Source organism: Rhinopithecus bieti, unplaced genomic scaffold (genome assembly GCF_001698545.2).
Source record: "Rhinopithecus bieti isolate Rb0 unplaced genomic scaffold, ASM169854v2 scaffold_66136, whole genome shotgun sequence".
Classification (NCBI taxonomy): Eukaryota; Metazoa; Chordata; class Mammalia; order Primates; family Cercopithecidae; genus Rhinopithecus; species Rhinopithecus bieti.
In genome coordinates, this window is record NW_016825124.1 from 192,033 (window position 1) to 212,786 (window position 20,754).

The following is a 20,754-nucleotide window of genomic DNA, read 5'->3' on the forward strand; positions in this document are numbered from 1 at the left end:
AAAAAAAAAAAAAAAAAAAAAATCTGAAGTCCAAGTTCCTTGGAGAAGGCTTGCTATTTTCTCATTCTACAAAAAAGAGTTATCCTCTAATATTTATTGCACCTGAACTTCATATAAACACACATCTCACTTTTATTTGACAATACAGATCGGTTCAATCTGTCATCATTTAAACCACTAATGGATGATGTATAAGTGAAATGAAAGGGACAAGCATGAAAGTAGACTGCTTCTCTAACACCTGAGCATTTTCCTTTTAATATACAAGTATTCTTGCACACAGTTCATAAAACTGCTAGACTGCTGATTCAGTGTTCTGTTTAACAGATGAGTTTTAACTACTTAAAAAAAAAAACTGAACTGCTTTCTACAACTATCTGATCTTTGACAAACCTGACAAAAACAAGCAATGGGGAAAGGATTTCCTATTTAATAAATGGTGCTGGGAAAACTGGCCAGCCATATGCAGAAAACAGAAACTGGACCCCTTCCTTACACCTTATGCAAAAATTAACTCAAGATGGATTAATGACTTAAATGTAAAACCCAAAACCATAAAAAACCTAAAAGAAAACCTAGGCAATACTATTCAGGACATAGGCATGCGCAAAGACTTCATGACTAAAACACCAAAAGCAATGGCAACAAAAGCCAAAACTGACAAATGGAATCTAACCTAAGAGCTTCTCCACAACAAAAGAAACTATCTTCAGAGTTAACAGGCAACCTACAGAATGGGAGAAAACTTTTGCAATCTACCCTTCTGACAAAAGTCTAATATACAGAATCTACAAGGAACTTAAACATTTACAAGAAAAAAAAACCCCATCAAAAGTGGGCAAAGAAGATGAACAGACACTTCTCAAAAGAAGACATTTATGCAGCCAACAAACATATTAAAAAAAAAAAGTTCATCATCACTGGTCATTAGAGAAATGCAAATCAAAACCACAATGAGATAACATCTCACACCAGTTAGAATGGTAATTATTAAAAAGGAAACAACAGATGCTGGAGAGGCTGGGGAGAAATAGGAACGCTTTTACACTGTTGGTGGGAGTGTAAATTAGTTCAACCATTGTGGAAGACAGTGTAGCAATTCCTCAAGGATCCAGAACCAGAAATACCATCTGACCTGGCAATCCCATCACTGGGTATATACCCAAAGGACTATAAATCATTCTACTATAAAGACGCATAAACGTGTATGTTTATTGCAGAACTATTTACGATAGCAAAGACCTGGAACCAACCCAAATGCCCATCAATGATAGACTGAATAAAGAAAATGTGGTACATATACACTGTGGAATACTATGTAGCCATAAAAAAGAATGAGTCCTTTGCAGGAACATGTATGAAGTGGGAAGCCATCATTCTCAGCAAACTAACACAAGAACAGAAAACCAAACACTGTATGCTCTCACTCGTAAGTGGGAGCTGACAACGAGAACACATGGGCACAGGGAGGGGAACATCACACACCTCACACGCCGGGACCTGTGGGTGGGGGGAAGGGGAGGGAGAGCTTTACGACAAATACCTAATGCATGTGGGCCTTAAAATCTAGACGCCGGATTGATAGGTGCAGCAAAACATCCTGGCACATGTATACCCATGTAACAAACCTGAACGTTCTGCACATGTATCCCAGAACTTAAAGTAAAATAAAATTAAAAAACAAAAACAAAACAAAACAAAAACTTGGCACAATGGCTCAAGCCTGTAATCCCAGAACTTTGGGAGGCTGAGGCAGCTGGATCACCTGAAGGTCAGGAGTTCGAGACCAGCCTGGCCAACATGGTGCAACCACCCCATCTCCACTAAAAATACAAAAAATTAGCTGGGCATGGTAACAGGCGCCTGTAATCCCAGCTACTCGGGAGGTTGAGGCAGGAGAACTGCTTGAATCCGGGAGGCGGGGGTAACAGTGAGCCGAGATCACGCCATTGCACTCCAGCCTGGGCAACAAGAGTGAAACTTTGTTGTCAAAAACAGCAACAACAAGAACAACAACAACAACTCTGCTTTTAAAAGTATTTTAAGTCCGGTATGAAAAACCTGGAAGTCATAGCAAAGGCCTCTAAGAAGAAACTTACCATTACTTATGACCCCTCTTACTACTGACCATGAAAATCACTTGCCCTTCTCCAAGGCCCCACCAGCTTCATGGGTCTCTTCCTGAACCTCCTCCCTAGTTCCAAGGCTTGGCCTAAGTCTCACAGAGCAGAAAGAAACGTGGCCACCCTTCCTCACCTGAGTCCTGTGCAAACATACAGCCCCACACAGAGCTCCTAACAATGCAGCATCAATACCCAGGCAGGCAGGATGAATATGAATGCAATGCGATCAGAAACTCCCACGTGGTGTGTGTGACTGTGCGCAAAGGCGGGAGGAAAGGGGCGAATCTGCAAAACGAGTACAACAGATAAAACTCGCAACAGACTTCTCCACCCTTTCAATCAACCGTCCCAAGCGCCACAATGCCGGACACGCTCCGTAGGGGGCCGCAGCCACACTGGCGGGAGGGAATCCTGGGCCTCGACCGGCGCCAGGAGAAACGGCCCGCGCTGGGCAGACGGTGGGCACCGCTGCGCTCAGCACCGCCGGGGGGCCCCGGCCAAGGCCGCCCGCCCCTCGCCGAGCCTCGGGGCTGTGCTGGACCCGGCCCTCGTTCCCATGGCGCCCGCGCCGCCGCCGTCGGGAAACCAGGTTTTCAAGCGCTCGGCCCAGGGGGCGCGGTATTTTAGGGCGTGACCCCCGCCCCGCCCTCGAGGGCGACCGGAAGAGCAGGCACCACTGCGGATGGGCCGACTCTGCGCCCCGCACCACGAAGGAGCACCCGAGGCCGCGCTCCCGGAGCCGGGTCTGGTGACTGAGGCGCGGGTCGCGAGGTAGGGGCGGCCCCGGACTCTCGACCCCACCCGCCGCCCGAACGGCCGGCCGGAAGCCCTGGCCCGTCTCACCTGGGAGGCGCCTGGGCCAGGAGCGCGGAACCACCCCAGTCCAGCCGGCAGCTCTTTGTGTTTGGAGGCCGCGACGCAACACTCCTCCTGGTCTCGAGGCGCCGCCCCCTCGGTGTCCAGGCGCGGCGGGCGAACAGGGCGCGGGGCGGGCGAACGAGAGAGGGGGCGGGGCGGGTCCGGGATTGCGGGGCGGGGTGGGGGCAAGGCGGCCTCCGCAAATCTCAGGGCGGCTCGGGCCAGTTTGGAGCCTGGGGTGATCCTTGGAGCTGACCTCGCTGGTCCCTGTCGGGGCCCTGCGCGCTGCGGAGCTTGGGGTCTTGCAGCTCTGGGGGTAGCATCTTCTGTAACAAGCCCGGAGGCCGGCCAGGCAGTGATAATACCCCAAACCCACCACTGAGGAAACCGCGATTTAAAACCTAGGTCGTCACGTTTCCACCGCATATTAAATCAATACAGGTTGAGCACCCCTAATCCAAGCATCTGAAATCCGAAATGCTTGAAAGCTGAAAGTTTCTGAGCGCTGACCTGATGCTCAAAAGAAATGCACATTGGAGCATTTCTTTTTTCTTCTTTTAACTTTCTTTTCTTTTCTTTTCTTTTTTTTTTTTTTGGAGACGGAGTCTTGCTCTCTCGCCCGGGCTGGAATGCAGTGGCCGGATCTCAGCTCACTGCAAGCTCCGCCTCCCGGGTTCACGCCATTCTCCTGCCTCAGCCTCCGGAGTAGCTGGGACTACAGGCGCCCGCCACCTCGCCCGGCTAGTTTTCTGTATTTTAGTAGAGAGGGGTTTCACCGTGTTAGCCAGGATGGTCTCGATCTCCTGACCTCATGATCTGCCCGTCTCGGCCTCCCAAAGTGCTGGGATTACAGGCTTGAGCCACCGCGCCCGGCCTTAACTTTCTTTTCTTTTGAGAAAGGCTGTCACTTCTGTTGCCCAGGCTGGGATGCAGTGGAGCGGTCATGGCTCATTACAGCCTCGACCTTTCCGGCTATGGCGATCCTTCTGCCTCAGCGTCCCAACCCCCAGTAGGTGGGACTGCAGGCACCTGCCACCATGTCCGCTAATTTTTGTATTTTTAGCACAGTCTCACTGTGTTGCCCAGGCTGGTCTCGAACTCCTAGACTCAAGGGATCCACCGCCTCGGCCTCCCAAAGTGCTGAGATTGCAGGCATGAACAACCAGGCCCAGGCTCTCGCTGATTTTTGTAAGAAAGGAGGCTTCACCATGTTGCCCAGGCCCGTCTGGAATTTCTGGCCTCAAATGATCCTCCCACCTTGGCCTCCCATAGTGCTGGGATTACTGGCATGAGACACCGCGCCTGGCCTCATTGGAGCATTTCTAATTTTGGATTTTCAGATTAGGGATGTTCAATTGGTATAATGCAAATATTCCAAAATCTGAAATCCTAAATGCTTCTGGTGCCAAGCATCTCTGTTAAGGGATATTCAACCTGTATATATTTATCGAGCACCTACTAGGGTCAGGCATTGTCCTAGGGGCTGCCAACAGGAGGGCAAAAAATCCCTGCCCCTTATAGAGTTTACACAGAAAACAATTTAAAAACGTAAATACCCAGCCAGGCATAGTGGCTCATGCCTGTAATCCCAGCACTTTGGGATGCCAATGCAGGCAAATAGATCACCTGAGGAAAGGAGTTCGAGACCAACCTGACCAACATGGAGAAACCACGTCTCTACTAAAAATACAAAATTAGCCGGGCGTGATGGCACATGCCTGTAATCCCAGCTACTCAGGAGACTGAGGCAGGAGAATCGCTTGAACCTGGGAGGCAGAGGTTGTAGTGAGCTGAGATCACGCCACTGTACTCCAGCTTGGGCGACAGAGCGAGACTCCGTCTCAAAAAAAAAAAAAGAAATACAGCCAGGCACGGTGACTCACGCCTGTAATCCCAGCACTTTGGGAGGTCACTGTGGGCAGATTGCCTGAGGACAGGAGTTCAAGTCCAGCCTGGCCAACATGGTGAAACCCAGTGTCTACTGAAATACAAAAAAATTAGCCAGTTGTGGTTAATGCGCGCCTGTAGTCCCAGCTACTCAGAAGGCTGAGGCACAAGAATTGCATGAACCCAGGAGTCAGAGGTTGCAGTGAGCTGAGATCTTGCCACTAGACTCCAGCTTTGGTGACAGATCAAGACTCTGTCTCCAAAAAATAAAAATAAAAACATAAATATACAAAAATGTCAGAGTTATAAATATATCAGAATTACAAAATGAGCTACAGTACACTCTAGCATGAGAAAGGTGCATATATTTTGTAGGAACTCCACTTTAGAGGATGTGAGGATCAGAGGCAAAATTACTGGAGTGAGAAGGAACCAGGATGAAAGACAGGCTCTGAAGGCAAGCACAGGGAGGCGCTCCCAGTGTCTTCTAGACTGGGAGGTTTCTCTGACCTGCTGAGTGTGCCCGGATACCTTTTGCTATGCCTATGACCTGTCCCAACCAGTGTGGGGTACAATGGCAGGGCACACCGTGCAAAGGTAGTCCCTGTGGGATGCGCAGCCAAGACCCTGATGACTCCAGTTTATAACCCTGGATTCCCAGGGGTGCTCAGAGCCATGGGGGTTGCCATTGTGAAAAATGTCTTCTCTTCAGTGCTCCTGATGCTCTGCATGGGCTCCCACTCACTGGCTGGAGAATGAATTTGGTGTCAGAAGATATGGATAGTGCCACTTACTAGCTGTTTTTGACTGTGGATCACCCAGTCATGTAACATCTGTAATTTCAGTTTCTTTTGCAAAATAGAAATGTAAAAATTACCCATCGCACAGGAGTGTACTGAATTTATTTGTTATTTTATTTCTTGAGACAGGATCTCAGTCTGTTACCCAGGCTGGAGTGTGGTGGTGTGATCACAGCTCACTGCAGCTTTGATCTCCTGGGCTCAAGTGATGTTCCCACCTCAGCCTCCCAAGTAGCTGCATTACAGGTGCACCCCCATGCCTCTAGCTTACTAATTTTTTGTAGAGATGGGGTGTATGTTGCCCAGGCTGGTCTTGAACTCCTGGGTTCAAATGATCCTCCCACCTTGGCCTCCCAAAGTACTGAGATTGCGGGCATGAGGCACCATGCCCAGTTGAGCATACCGAATTTAAATGACTAGGAGTTCTTCACTTTGACTACTTAAAAATTAAAAACACCAGTGCCTGCATCCCACCTCCAGACATTCCAATTTTATTGTTGTGTAGGGAAAACTCTCTACTCCCACACCACACCAACAGTCAACACAGAAAACCTATGACTAAATGTGTGTGGGGTTTTCTCCACACACCAAGCAGCAGACACCAGCTGGGCATCCTCTAATTCAGTTCTGTCAGTACCTGGAGAGAGTGTCAGATCCCACAAGGTGAGGACTCAGTCCCCAAGACTCCTCACGTACACCAGTTGCAAGTCCGGGCCTCCACAGAACTTCTGTCAGATCCGCTTCAAGTTGAGGTTCCCATGATCCTCTGACCCCCTCTTTGGTTTCGATTAATTTCCTGGAGTGGCTCACAGAACTCAGAGAAATGCTTATGTTCACTGGTTTATTTTTATTTATTTGTGTTTGAGACGGAGTGTTGCTCTGTCGCCCAGGCTGGAGTGCAGTGGTGTGATCTCAGCTCACTGCAACCTCCGCCTACCAGGTTCAAGTGATTGTTGTGCCTCAGCCTCCCAAGAAGCTGGCACTACAGGCATGTGCCACCACACCTGGCTAGATTTTATATTTTTAGTAGAAACAGGGTTTCGTCATGTTGGCCAAGCTGGTCTCGAACTCCTGACCTCAGGTGATCTGCCTGCCTCGGCCTCTCAAAGTGCTGGGATTACAGGCGTGAGCCACCATGCCTGGCCCGCTAGTTTATTATAATGGATATTGTAAAGGACACAGGTGAAGAGATGCATAGAGCAAGGTTTGGAGGAAGGGGGAGAGCTTTCATACCTCCCTGGGTGCCACCCTCCAGGAACCTCCACTGTTCAGCTACCCAGAAGTTCACTGAACCCTGTCCTCTTGGGGTTTTACAGAAGCTTCGTGACATCAGCATTCCTTCTCCCAGGGAGTAGGGTAAGACCCTCTCATGGGAGAGTCTTAAGACCCACAATTGATGGCAGGGCACATTGGCTCACTCCTGTAATCCCAGCACTTTGGGAGGCCGAGGTGGGCGGATCACAAGGTCAGGAGATCGAGACCATCCTGGCCAACATGGTGAAACCCCATATTTACTAAAAATACAAAAATTAGCTCGGCGTGGTGGCACATGCTCATAGTCCCAGCTACTTGGGAGACTAAGGCAGGAGAATCGCTTGAACCCGCGAGGCGGAGAGGTTACAGTGAGCCAAGGTCGCACCACTGCACTCCAGCCTGGGCAACAGAGTGAGACTCCATCTAAAAATTAAAAAAAAAAGACCCACAATCAGAAAGCCAGGAGAAGGTCAGGGGCCTACCCCTGAGGCCCAACATAACATTATAACAAAGGACTATAACAAAGGACAAGGGCTATGGGAGTCATGTGCCAGTAACTGTGGATGAAAATCAATGGATATCCTAACACCAGAATTGTTCAGGAAAGAGTCAATCTTGACTCGCTCTCTTATACCCTACAGTGACATCATCACATCCTGATCACTCTTTTTAAAAACTTTTTCTTGGCCAGGCGCAGGAGAGGCCGAGGTGGGGGTGAGTCACCTGAGGTCAGGAGTTCATGACCAGCCTAACTAACATGGTGAAACCCCATCTCTACTAAATACAAAAGAAAAACAGCCAGGCATGGTTGTGCATGCCTGTAATCTGAGCCACTTGGGAGGCTGAGACAGGAGAATCGCTTGTACCTGGGAGGCAGAGGTTGCAGTGAGCCGAGATAGTGCCATTGCACTCCAGCCTGGGCAACAAGAGCGAAACTCTGTCTCACAAAAAAAGAAACAGCAACAACAAAAAAAACTTTTTCTTTTGAATTAATGTTATCTTTACATAAAACTTGGAAACGTAGAAAAGAGAGGTTCCATATACTTCTCACTCAGGTCCTGTAAATATCAGCATTTTACATAGCCATGTTTTTTTTTTAAGTAAAAAAAAATACTTTTAAATAAAGTATACTTTATTAAGTATAACGTAGACAAGAAAAGTGCACATATCGTAAGTGTACCGTTTGATACATTTTCACACCGATGTAACTAGCAAAAGAACATTACCAGTGCTCCTAAAACCCTTCTTCCCTCCCATTCCAATACTACTGCCCCAAAGGGATTATCTTTTCATTTTAATGGAGTATTTAGATATTTCTTTCAATGCCTAGAACTAATCATTATCTATATTAATCTTCAAAACTGGACAAAGGGCAGAATGCTTTTAATTCTTTCTATCTCTTCATCTCCCATAAAATGTTATCGGAGAATTCAATTCTCTATTGTTACTACTTTTAAGAACAGCTTATTTAGATTAACCACTTTCCTGGCTCATCTGCTTCCTGTATCTCCTGTCTTTTTGTAGGGGTCTATCGCCATGTTTGATATTCTTTTCAGCTGTCCCCTTTCTCATCCCCCTTCTATAGTTTGGAAATTTTCTACCTCATAACCTAAACCTTGCTTACCACGAGAGGATTGGGAAGTAGCAGAGGTTGGTTTTCCCTGGCTGCCTTGAGCTGGCAGCTACTTCTGGTCTCCAGAGGCAACAGGGGTGGTTGTTCTAGTGGGAGTAGCCACTCAATATGTTTCTGAAATATTTCCGTGGTTATGTGTTCAGAACCTGCATCTATAGTCCATTTTACTGCTGTAGAAAATTCCCATTGTATAAATGTTACTGGGGGGTTCCTGCTCACAGAGCTCCCAGGATGGCGGTGGGCCCCCTCTTCCAAGATGGTGGCAAGCCTCATGTTCTCTGACCTGGGATTCTTGGCCTCACGGATTCCAACGAATGGAATCTTGGGCCATGGGTGAGTGTTATAGCTCTATTAGAAGCCGTGGGTCGTGGAAAAGAACCATGGAACCCAGTGACTAGTGTTCAGCTTGATTAGGATGAACCCAGGCACTTAGCCATGCAGGAACAATGGCAAGCCTTTAGCCCAATGGGGAGCAGCAATGGGCGCCTTGCTGGATCAGGAGCACAGCGGACACCCTGCTGGATCCGGAGGGATGGAAGTCAGCGGCAGGTCTGTCGGCAAACAGCAGTGGTGGACCGTGAGGGAAAGCTCAGCTCGAGCTCTAACGAACACGGACCCGAAGAGTGCAGTTGCAAGATTTAATAGAGTGAAAACAGAGCTCCCATACAAAGGGAGGGGACCCAAAGGGGGTTGCCCAGCCATGTTTTTTTTTATAATGGTGTAGTTATGGAAACCAGGAATTTAACATTAGTACATTACTATTAACTAAAGACTTGATTCAGGTTTTACCAGTTTTCCCACTAATGTCCCTCCCCTTTTCTTGTCAGTGCCAGATCCTTCCAGCATCCCATCATGGCCATTCCAACCCACTCACCCCCACCTTTAGTCCGTGTAATAGTCTTCTGGGCCTCCTCTTGCTTCTACTTTTGCCTCTCAACTTTCCATTTAAGCATTGCTGTTTTTAATTACTACTCCTCTTGTAATAATCTAGCTTTCGTCTTCAGTTGCTTTCCTCAGGTCCGCAGCTTTCCTTTCATCCCATGCTGTTGTTTTGTCTGTCCTGGAGCTCCTGTTCACAAACTAACATTATATTCTTAAGATATTGTAGGCTGGTTACGGTGGCTCATGCCTATAATCCCAGCACTTTAGGAGGCTGAGGCTGGAGGATCGCTTGAGCCCAAGAGTCTGAGGCTACAGTGAGCTATGACTGTGCCACTACCCTCCAGCCTGGGCGACAGAACAAGACCCTGTCTCAAAAAAAGGGGGAAAAAAAAAGAATACTCCGTCTTTGTTGATTGTGTTATCTGACCTTAACTAGATAGGCTGAAGGCACATGGTTCCCTCCAGAAACCACTATTGGTACCACTGCAAAAACAAGCCAGCCAAAAGACAGTGTAGAGAGGTTGGCTTGCTTCCCTGTCTTCCTAACTGCATATTGAAAAATAAGCCTTTATTGATGTTAAACATCTGTCAGATGAGTCATACATTGGGTTATTTTTTATATACATCTATACACAAAGTATTTCAAATTGAAAGCAACATCTTAATGGATTCAAAACTATTACAAGCTGTTGTCTAAAACATGCGAAAATTTATAACTATAAAAGCAAATGTATATGTTGATATTTAAAATGCACAATTAAGAAAAAAAAAGAATACTCTGTCTCTTATTTTACTTTAAGCCTTACAGTAATAAATGCCTTTTCCTCGGGTGGTTTAAAGCAGGTTTCCAAGGAGGCCCATCTTGCTCCTTGCCTGCTGCTGTCCTGGGGGAACTGCACAGTTCTAACTGCCTGTAAAACTGAACCTCCTCCCCAACTGTGAGAACCAGCACTGTTCACTTTTGAGATGTGGGGCATTGTTCTAAACCCTTCAGAAGGTCTTAGAGGCCGGAGAGAAGTGGGAGCTGTGTGGCTGGGGCCAGACACATCAAATAATGAAGACAGAGAAGGCAATGGCAGGTTAAGATGCCTGCAGGAAACTCAGCTGGAAAAAGAGGCAGGAAGGGACCAGAGCTAGTGGGAAGAGTGGCCCACAGAGCAGGTACAGCTGACATGTAAAAGGAAGTAGTAGAATTTAGCTACAAACTAAATGGTGAAGTAGGAGGCAAAGAGAAATGAACATCAGAAATGCCTCCCACGGGGCGCGATGGCTCACGCCTGTAATCCCAGTACTTTGGGAGGTCAAGGTAGGTGGATCACCTGAGGTCGGGAGTTCGAGACCAGCCTGACCAACATGGAGAAACCCCATCTCTACTAAAAATACAAAACTAGTCAGGCATGGTGGTGTATGCCTGTAATCCCAGCTACTCAGGAGGCAGGAGAATCGCTTGAACCTGGGATGTGGAGGTTGTGGTAAGCCGGGATTGTGCCACTGCACTCTAGCCTGGGCAACAAGAGCGAAACTCCATTGCAAGAAAAAAAAAAAAAGAAAGAAAGAAATGCCTTCCAAGGGCTGGGCACAGTGGCACATGCCTGTAATTCCAGCACTTTGGGAGGCTGAGGTGGGCAAATCACTTGAAGCCAGGAGTTTGAGTCCAGCCTGTGTAACGTGGCAAAACCCTGTTTCTACGAAAAATACAAAAATTAGCTGGGCATGGTGGCGACCATCTGTAGTCCCAACTACTTGGGAGGCTGAGGAGGGAGGATCACATGAGCATGGGAAGTCCAGGCTTCAGTGAGCCGAGATTGCACCACTGCACTCCCAGCCTGGGCAACAGGAGTGCTGTGCCTTACCAGGTTAGAGCCTTGCTGCCTCCCAAATGTTTCTCCTCTAGTCTCTCTATCTGCTGTGATAAAACAAGCTTCATCTTCCTGAAAACCTGCTTTGATCACTCCTCCTTTCTCCAAGGCCTTTGGTGACTCCACACTAACTAGACAGAGAAATCCAGATTCACAAACCCTCATCCAGCCTCCTTCACAGAAATCCCAGACCCTGTTTCCAACTTCTCCCATCACATCCCATGAGCCCTGCCTCCAGGAAAACCAGTACTTGCTGACTCTGGGGAGTGCCCCTGGCACTCTTGCCTTGTGTTTTAAGCACACCACGCCTCCTTTCCATCAACTCGAATCTGTCCATTCATCAGGTTGTGCTCAAATCTGTCTTTTTCTGAGAAGACCTCCAAAGCAACTGCAGTCCTCCACCCCATCCATTGAATAAGGAGTCCTGTTCTGCCTTGGACCATTCATTCTGGTGTCCTGGTCTATTAAGTCCTATGACACTAAGGTTCCACTGGTAGGTCCTACTTATTTGAATCCCAACAAGATTGTAAACTGCCACAATCAGGAATGATGAGATTTTTATCTTTACATCCCCAACAACACCTAGTATTACAGAAAGCCTGATAAAAAGTAAGGGTTACTTATTTTATTGAATTCTAGTGTTGATTTTATGTTTCTGGCTATGGTTTCAATTAGTGGGGGTACAGCTTTTTTTTTTTTTGAGATGAAGTTTCGCTCTTGTTGCCCAGGCTGGAGTGCAATGGCGTGATCTCGGCTCATCACAGCCTCCACCTCCAGGGTTCAAGCGATTTTCCTGCCTCAGCCTCCCAAGTAGCTGGGATTACAGGCATGTGCCACCACGCCTGGCTAATTTTGTATTTTTAGTAGAGACAGGGTTTCTCTATGTTGGTCAGGCTGGTCTTGAACTCCTGACTTCAGGTGATCCACCTACCTCAGCCTCCCAAAGTGCTGGGATTACAGGCCTGAGCCACCACGCCCAGCCCACATAGCTTTTCCTCTGTGATATAGACATCTTAATTTTTCTTAAATAACCCATCATGAAATTGCCATCGGTGAATTCCAAGGTGATGCTGGAAGTTGAGAAATGCCAGCAGCCCTCAGACAGCTGTGTTTCGACAAGTGGCCACAAGATCCTGCATTTGTTTTACAGCGTTGTTAGTTCACATTGATCTCCCACAGTTCAATCAAAATAACAACAATCAGGTGACTTAACAGAGAACATCAGCCTTTAGAGGAAAGATTTGCCACATTCAAGTTCTTATAACTTCCTTAGGAGTCATTGCTAAGTGCTCATTTCAGAACATTTCAAAAATATATTCATTTGTGGATATTGTTGCTTCATTAGCCTTTAAAAAGCTTTGATAACTCAGATATATCCAGTTTAACTCAGTCTGAGTATATCTGATTCTTCTTTTTTTGAAACAGAGTCTCACTCTGTTGCCCAGGCTGGAGTACAGTGGCGCGATCTCAGCTCACTGCAACCTTTGCCTCCCGGGTTCAAGTGATTCTCCTGCCTCAGCCTCCCGAGTAGCTGGGACTACAGGCACGTGCCACCATGCCTGGCTAATTTTTGTTTTTCAGAAGAGATGGGGTTTCGTCATGTTGGCCAGGCCGGTCTCAAACTCTTGACCTCAGGTGATCCACCCGCCTCGGCCTCCCAAAGTGCTGGGATTACAGGCATGAGCCACCGTGCCCAGCTGAGCATATCTGATTCTTTCAGTAAATTCCATGTTATTTTCCTCGTAATAAGTTTTATTTGAACATTTTTAGATGCATAGAGTAGGTGTCAAGATAGTACAGAAAGCTCCATGTACCCCCCTTGCCCACTCTCCCTTAATGCTAAAATCCTACGTAACAATGGTATGATGACCAGAACCAGGGAATTAACCACTAATGACACAACCTATCAGCTAAGCTCCAGACATCGGCTGGATTTCACCAGTGTTCCTGGATCCCATGTGGCATTTACACAGTGTGTCTCCTTAGTTTCCTCTGGTCTGTGAGTTTCAACTTTTCCTGTTTTTCATGACCTTCACAACTAGGCATTTCATAGGATGTCCCTTACTTTGGGTTTGTCTGATGTTTTCTCATGATTCGACTGGTGTTAGGGGCTTTTAGGAAGAACACACAGAAGTGAAGTGCCCTTGTCATCCCATCACATAAGGGGTGCCTGACATCCACATGGCATGTTAATCTCGATCACTTGGTTCATGTGTTGTCTGCCAGGCTTCCTCACTGCAGTTTCAAATTTTCGTCTTCATATTCTGTTTTGTTTGTTTTAGACAGGGTCTCCTCTATCACCCAGGCTGGAGTGCAGTGGCGCAATCTTGGCTCACTGAAGCCTCGACTTCCCGAGCTCAGGTGATCCTCCCACCTTAGTCTCCCAAGTAGCTGAGATTACAGGGGGTCGGCACCATGCCTGGCTAACATTTGTATTTTTTGTAGAGATGGGGTTTTGCCATGTTACCCAGGCTGGACTCAAACTCCTGGCCTCTTTATCTGTCTATTCTCTATCATCTATCTATCTGCCATCTATCATCTATCTACCAACCTACCTATCTACCAATTAAATTAAACTTGACTTCATGCTGATGTCTCCAAAATAAGTCCAATACCCTAGGCTTCATGCTAGCATTCCCCCCTTAATTCTTTATAACGTTTTCAGATTTTTTTTTCTTTTTTTGAGACAGAGCCTCACTCTGTCACCCAGGCTGGAGTGCAGTTGCACAGTCCTGGCTCACTGCAGCCTCAACCTCCCCAGGCTCAAGTGATCCTTCCATCTTAGCCTCCCAAGTAGCTGGGACCACATGCATTTGCCACCGCACCCAGCTAATTTTCAAATTTTTTGTAGAGATGGGATTCCACATGTTGCCCAAGCTGGTCTCAAACTCCTGGGGTCAAGCAATCCACCCACCTCAGCCTCCCAAAGTGCTGGGATTACAGGCGTGAGCCACTGTGCCTAGTCTACTTTCAGAATTTTTAACCCATAGCCTGTGAGAAACAAATTTATAAACTAGAGTACAGTGCTTAATATAGTTCTTTAGCCTTACAGTTTCTGGTTAAAATACAAGCTTTCAAAATTACTTAGGTCAGCTCCTTTTCCCTCAGCCCCTTCAGTGAGGTTATATCATACATTTAGAACAAGGTTAGATTCATTTATCACAGTCTGTTTTCCATATTAGGTCTTCAATATGCTGTTTGGTTATTTTTTAATCTGCATGCAATAAAGTTCATACAGTATGAAAAAATAAAGTATGAAATTGACAATTGTGTAGATCACCATATAGCCACCATCCTGGTACCATAGGTAAAGTTTCATCACTGTGAAAGTCGCTGGTATGGTTTGGCTCTATGTCCCCATCCAAATCTCACCTTGAATTGTATTACCATAATTCTCATGTGTTGTGGGAGGGACCTGGTGGGAGATCATTTGAATCACAGGGGTGGTTTCCCCTATACTGTTCTCATGGTAGTGAATAAGTCTCATGAGATCTGATGATTTTATCAGGGGTTTCTGCTTTTGCATCTTCCTCGTTTTTTCTTGCTGCCGCCATGTAAGAAGTGCATTGCACCTCCTGCTGTGATTCTCAGGCCTCCACAGCCATGTGGATTTGTAAGTCCAATTAAACCTCTTTTTCTTCCCAATCTCGGGTATGTCTTTATCAGCAGTGTGGAAATGGACTAATACAGTCGCCCTATGTGTCCCTGTGCAATTAATTGCTCCCCTCCCCCAAGTCCCTGGCAACCATTGATGTGTCTTCTGTCCTTGTAGTTTTCCCTTTTCTAAAATGTCATATGAATGGAATTACACATGTAGACTTTGGAGTTTGGCTTCTTTTTTTTTTTTTTTTTTGAGAAGGAGTTACACTCTGTTGCGAGGCTGGAGTGCAGTGGTGCAATCTTGGCTCACTGCAACCTCCGCCTCTTGGTTCAAGTGATTCTCCTGCCTCAGCCTCCTGAGTAGCTGGGACTACAGGTGCGTGCTGCCATGCCTAACTAATTTTTGTACTTTTAGTAGAGGTGGGGTTTCACCATGTTGGCCAGGATGGTCTCGATCTCCTGATCTCGTGATCTGCCTGCCTCGGCCTCCCAAAGTGCTGGGATTACAGGCGTGAGCAACCAAGCCCAGCCTGGCGTTTGGCTTCTTTCACTTAGCAAAATGAGTTTAAGATTCATCCATGTTGTCATGCGTATCAGTAGCTCATTCCTTTTGGTAATTATGAATAGAACTTCTAGGCTGGGCATGGTGGCTCACACCTATAATCCCAGCACTTTGGGAGGCTGAGATGGGAGGATTGCTTCAGCCAAGGTGTTTGAGACCAGCCTGGGCAACACAGCAAGACCTTATCTCTACAATAAAAGTTAAAAAGTTAGCCAGGCATGGTGTCATGTACTTGAGGTGCCAGCTACTCTACTCAGGAGATTGAAGCGGGAGGATGGCTTGAGCCCAGGAGGTAGAGGCTGCAGTGAGCTGTGATCGTACCATTGCACTCCAGCCTGGGCAACAGAGTGAGACCTTGTCACTAAAAAAAGAAAAAAAGAAAAAAAAAAATGAATAGAGTTCCTAGAAACATTTCCATACAGGTTTTTGCTTGTTTGAACATAAGTTTTCTATTCACTTTGGTAAATATCTATGAGTGGGTCACTGGCATCTCTGGGTTATAGGGGAAGTATCTGTGTAACCGGAGAAGACAGTGCCAAATGGTTTTCCAAAGTGGCTACACCATTTTGCATTCCCCATCAGCAACCAGTGAGTTTCTGTCCCTCTGCATCCTTGTCAGCATTTGATGGTGTCACTTTATTTAATTTGATTTATTTTACAGTAGAGTCTATTTTCTTTTTGAGGGCAGTCTTGTTATGGTGAAAATATTAGGTATTAAAATTCAGCTAGCTAACAGAAGTTAGCTGAGGGTTTTTACTGTAAGCCAAAGTAGAGGTCATCCTTACCATCTTCAGTCAAAATGCTGTTGACAGAAGAAAGTTCATTTTGAAAATTACTCTACTCTAAGGGTCTTCCATTTCTAGAGAAAATGGTAGAAGAGTTAATTGAGAAATAAAGGGAAATACGATGTTCTTGCTATGGGATTTATTTCCTTCTACACTGGAATATTTCTGACTTAGAAAAAATCCCTTTAAAAGCAGGTATGCCGGGCTGGGCACAGTGGCTTGCGCCTGTAATCCCACCACTTTGGGAGGCCAAGGCAGGTGAATCACTTGAGGCCAGGAGTTTGAGACTAGCCTGGGCAACATGGTGAAACTCTGTCTCTTCTAAAAATACAAAAATTAGCCGGGTGTGGTGGCACACGCCTGTAGTCCCAGCTACTCAGGAAGCTGAGGCATGAGAATTGCTTGAACCTAGGAGGCAGAGGTTGCAGTGAGCCAAGATGGTGCCACTGCACTCCAGCTTGGGCGATAGAGCGAGACTCTGTTTCAAAAAAAAAGAAAAAAAAAAAAAAAAAAAAAGGAGGTATGATTGCCTGTGGTCAAGGCTCTTGAGGGCCCAGAACCCTCATTTGGTTCTGGTATCTGAAGAGGGTTTATATTGCACCCCAGTGGGTGAAAGACCAGCCCCCAAGGGCCTGCTGTACAGAACACCCAGAGGTCCAGGGCCTCTGTGCTGTTATCTTGGCCAGGAATTGTGGGAGCCTGAATCCCATTCACACACAGGAGCTTTAACAGCACAGGGACCCCACTGAAAGGTCCCATGATACGGCTACATCCTTTGAGCCTGTGAGCTCCAAGAGAGCAGGTCTGGGCCCCTTTGTTTCCCTGCAGTAGACTCAGAGCCTAGGACACCCTCAATACTGCTCAAATGTTTGACTGAATGGTACAACTGAACCAGGGCCTGCAAAGACATCACAACCATTACTTCTTGTTTGAGTCTGTTTGGGCTGCCAGGACAAAATACACAGCCTGGGTGGCTTAAATAACAGAAATGTATTTCTCACAGTGCTGGAGGCTGGAAGTTCAAGATCAAGGTGTGGGCACTCAAAATCAAGGTTTCTCTGACCCTCTCCCCTTGGCTTGCGGACAGCTGACGTCTCACCCTTTCCCCACTTGGTCTTTCTCTGTGCATGCCCATTCCTGGCATCCCTTCCTCTTCCTAGAAGGACACCATTCCTATCGGATTGAGGCTCCACCCTTAGGACCTCGTTTATCCTTATTTACCTTCTTAAAGACCCCATGTCCAGATACAGTGACATTAGGGGTTGGGGCTTCAGCGCATGAGTTTTGGAGGGACACAGTTCAGTCCACTGTACCTATCCTGACCCACAGGTCCCTCCCTCTCCCTTGCCTTGCAGACCTACTTACTCATCTGTCTCCACAGACTCCCTTTCTCTGTGACCATGGCTTTACCTCACTTGCCCTTTCAAGGGTTCACGCAACAGAAGAGGAATGTGCTGAGTGCACAGACCAGGAACCCCATGGTATTGCCTGCAGACCTGATTGGCTTGGCCCGGGGCCCAGGCGTCCCTTGGGTCATCCCCTCATGGGTCTGCCACAGCCCACACCACTTCTGTGTGCTCCTCCAGCCTATGTGGCTCGCCTACAGGCTGCCCTGGCCCCTGTGGACATTCGCGAATGGCACTCCCAAACCAGAGCCTGTGAGTCCCGAATTCCCAGAAGAACCTGCCCTGCACAGCTGGGCTCAGTTGAAGGCGGCCGCCCACTCACTGGAGAAGTGCAGTCAGAGAAGAGGCCAAGGATAGGTTCTCTAAGGAGGAGGCTGGGGCTTTAGAGGAACTGACTGCAGGAGAAACAACAGGCACCCATGGCCAGCATCACACAGGAAATTCTAGCTCTCTCTGTCTCTCTTCATCTCTCTCTGCTTCTCTGTCTCTGCCTCTGTCTGCCTCTCTGCCACTGTCTCTGTCTCATCTCTCCATGCCACTCTGCCTCTGTCTGCCTCTCTGCCACTGTCTCTGTCTTTCTCTGTCTCTCTGTCTCTGCCTATGTCTCTGTCTCTACCTCTGTCTCTGTCTCCGTCTGTCTCTGCCTCTGTCTCTTTGCTGCTCTCTCTCTCTCACCCAGGCATGTTTTAATTCAATAAAGCAAGCATCTGTCCTTCACATAGTTCTTATTCAGTAACGACACACACACACATACACACACACCCCTAACACAACACTGCTACACATACCACTCTCACACACACAGTGTACACAAACACAACTATATAACTCACATTCACCACATCACTGCTTACACCCACTAGGCACACACACACAACCCTTCTAGACACACTGAATGTGACATGCACACCCCCTACACACAATCCCACTATACAGACACCCCACTCAGCACACATACCCACCACTCACACACTCCCCACTTCTTACAAATACATGTTACTAAAAACATACTACTATACACCCCTACACACATACAACCCACTACTACATACTTCAACACAGACTACTCACACACACACACACAGTCCCACACAACCACATTCCCCCATATGTTCATACAACTCTACTACACATGGCTGTGCTATACAAACACAGCATGATACACACCCACCCAATGCTGCTAAACAGGCCACCACATACACACGCCCCACTACCCACCACATACACATATGCACACATCTGCACTCCCCACACACCCACCCGCACTCTAAACCTGCCACTCACTCACACCCCACACATAGGGCCTCCCGATGTACATATATATGCACCACTTCTACATACATGCACACAATCATGTCACACACACACCTCTCCACACTTCTACATACACACACACAACCATCTCACACACCTCTCCACACACCTACATACACAACCATCTCACACACACACTTCTCCACGCACCTACATACACACACAACCATCTCTCACACACCTCTCCATGCACCTACATACATGCACACAGCCATTTCACACACACCTCTCCACACACCTACACGCACACAACCTCTCCATCTCACACATACCTCTCCACACACCTACATTCACGCACACAACCATCTCACACACACTTCACACACCTACATACACACATGATCATCTCACACACCTCTCCACACACACACACAACCATCTCACACACACCTCTCCATGCACCTACATACATGCACACAGCCATCTCACACACCTCTCCACACACCTACATACACACAACCATCTCACACACACACCTCTCCACACTCCTACATACACGCACACAACCATCTCACACAGCTCTCCATACACCTATGTACACACACAATCTCATACCTCTCCACACACCTACATACATGCACACAACTATTTCACACACACCTCTCCACACACCCTCCTTTGCCTTCACTATTCACACACCTCCACACTGCACATCCCGTTCCACACAGACCCACAGACACATGCACACAGGTTTCCCCACCTTCCTAAAATGCAGAGGACAGTGCTGACTCCAGGCCTACGTCCACAGCCCATTTTTGACGGTCCATCCTACCTGTCCAAATTTCACTTCTCACCCCCCTACTCAGATCCCTCTCTGGAGATCGTAAACTCCTGGTTGCTTGGTACTCAACACCTGGCACTAAGGAGGAGCCCTCTACGCTTGTGTCGAACTGAACGAATTCTCTCCCTTCTTTGCCCCAATTAAATGTTTCACTTCCTTCAATCCTCAGCTTAGATTCACATCCTCAGTCAAGCCACTGCATAGTAGCTCCCTTATGAGACTTTCTTTCAGGAGGTGTTCGTCTATATTGGACCGTATTCCTTCTTGCTTATGTACCAGGGTATCAAAATTGTAACTTTTTCTCCTCTGAAACAAAGGGTTGACTGAGGAATGGCAAGGAATTGCAATTCAGGACACACGTGCTCTGGTGGATCATAGGCGCAGCCTCAGAATGGAAACTTTGACTTAAGCCAGTAGACATCAGGCACCAAAGTTAGTGTGACACTTGCTGGAGGAGTTTTCAAATTAATCAGTCAAGAACTTGTTTCCTGACTTTTGAAGTCCCTTACCCATTTCAAGAATATTGCAGTGGAGAAAGTGCAGATGGAAGAGAAAGGGAATTTACAGGATTTTTTTGGAGAGCAAGCTACTGCAGCCTGCGGCTGCTGTTCCCTCAGCGGGTGAGAGAGGATCTCCTTCCTTCACCCAAACCTGGAGAATGGGACGACCCAGTGGTGAAATCCAGAGAGAGTTGGCATGCCTTTCCCGCAGAAAGCATGAAAGTTCCTGGGGTTCCTTCTAGAAAACAAAGGGGAGTCCACTGGTGAGAACCAGTGGTGGAGGGTCCTGCCTGAGACCTAGGGCCGGAAGACAGCCCATGGAGAAGAGGCACAAGCTAAGCTGCAGCTGGAGGGGGTCTGCCAGAGGTCTTTAAAGAGCCCCTGAAGCCAAGCCTAATGGCTCATGCACAGACTTCCAGCTCCTTGGGGGGCCAATACAGGAGGATCACTTGAGGCCAGGAGCTCAAGACCAGCTTGGGCAACATAGTGAGACCCCATTTCCAAAAAAAA

General features: G+C 47.3%; 1 protein-coding gene across 5 annotated transcripts in view; it reads right to left on the reverse strand.

The window, feature by feature from the left end:
* Window positions 1-3,058, reverse strand: part of NINL (ninein like) — a 133,998-nt gene extending 130,940 nt beyond the window's left edge. For 3 of the 5 annotated variants that reach the window (XM_017862784.1, XM_017862783.1, XM_017862781.1), the window contains exon 1: window positions 2,257-2,544. In XM_017862784.1, coding sequence (XP_017718273.1) covers window positions 2,257-2,275 — 19 coding nt within the window. In that variant the 5' untranslated portion in view covers window positions 2,276-2,544. Of the gene's footprint in view, window positions 1-2,256; window positions 2,545-2,966 lie in introns of those variants that run through there. The other 2 variants (XM_017862782.1, XM_017862788.1) reach the window with 2 other exon arrangements.
* Between the last annotated feature and the right edge of the window lie 17,696 nt (window positions 3,059-20,754).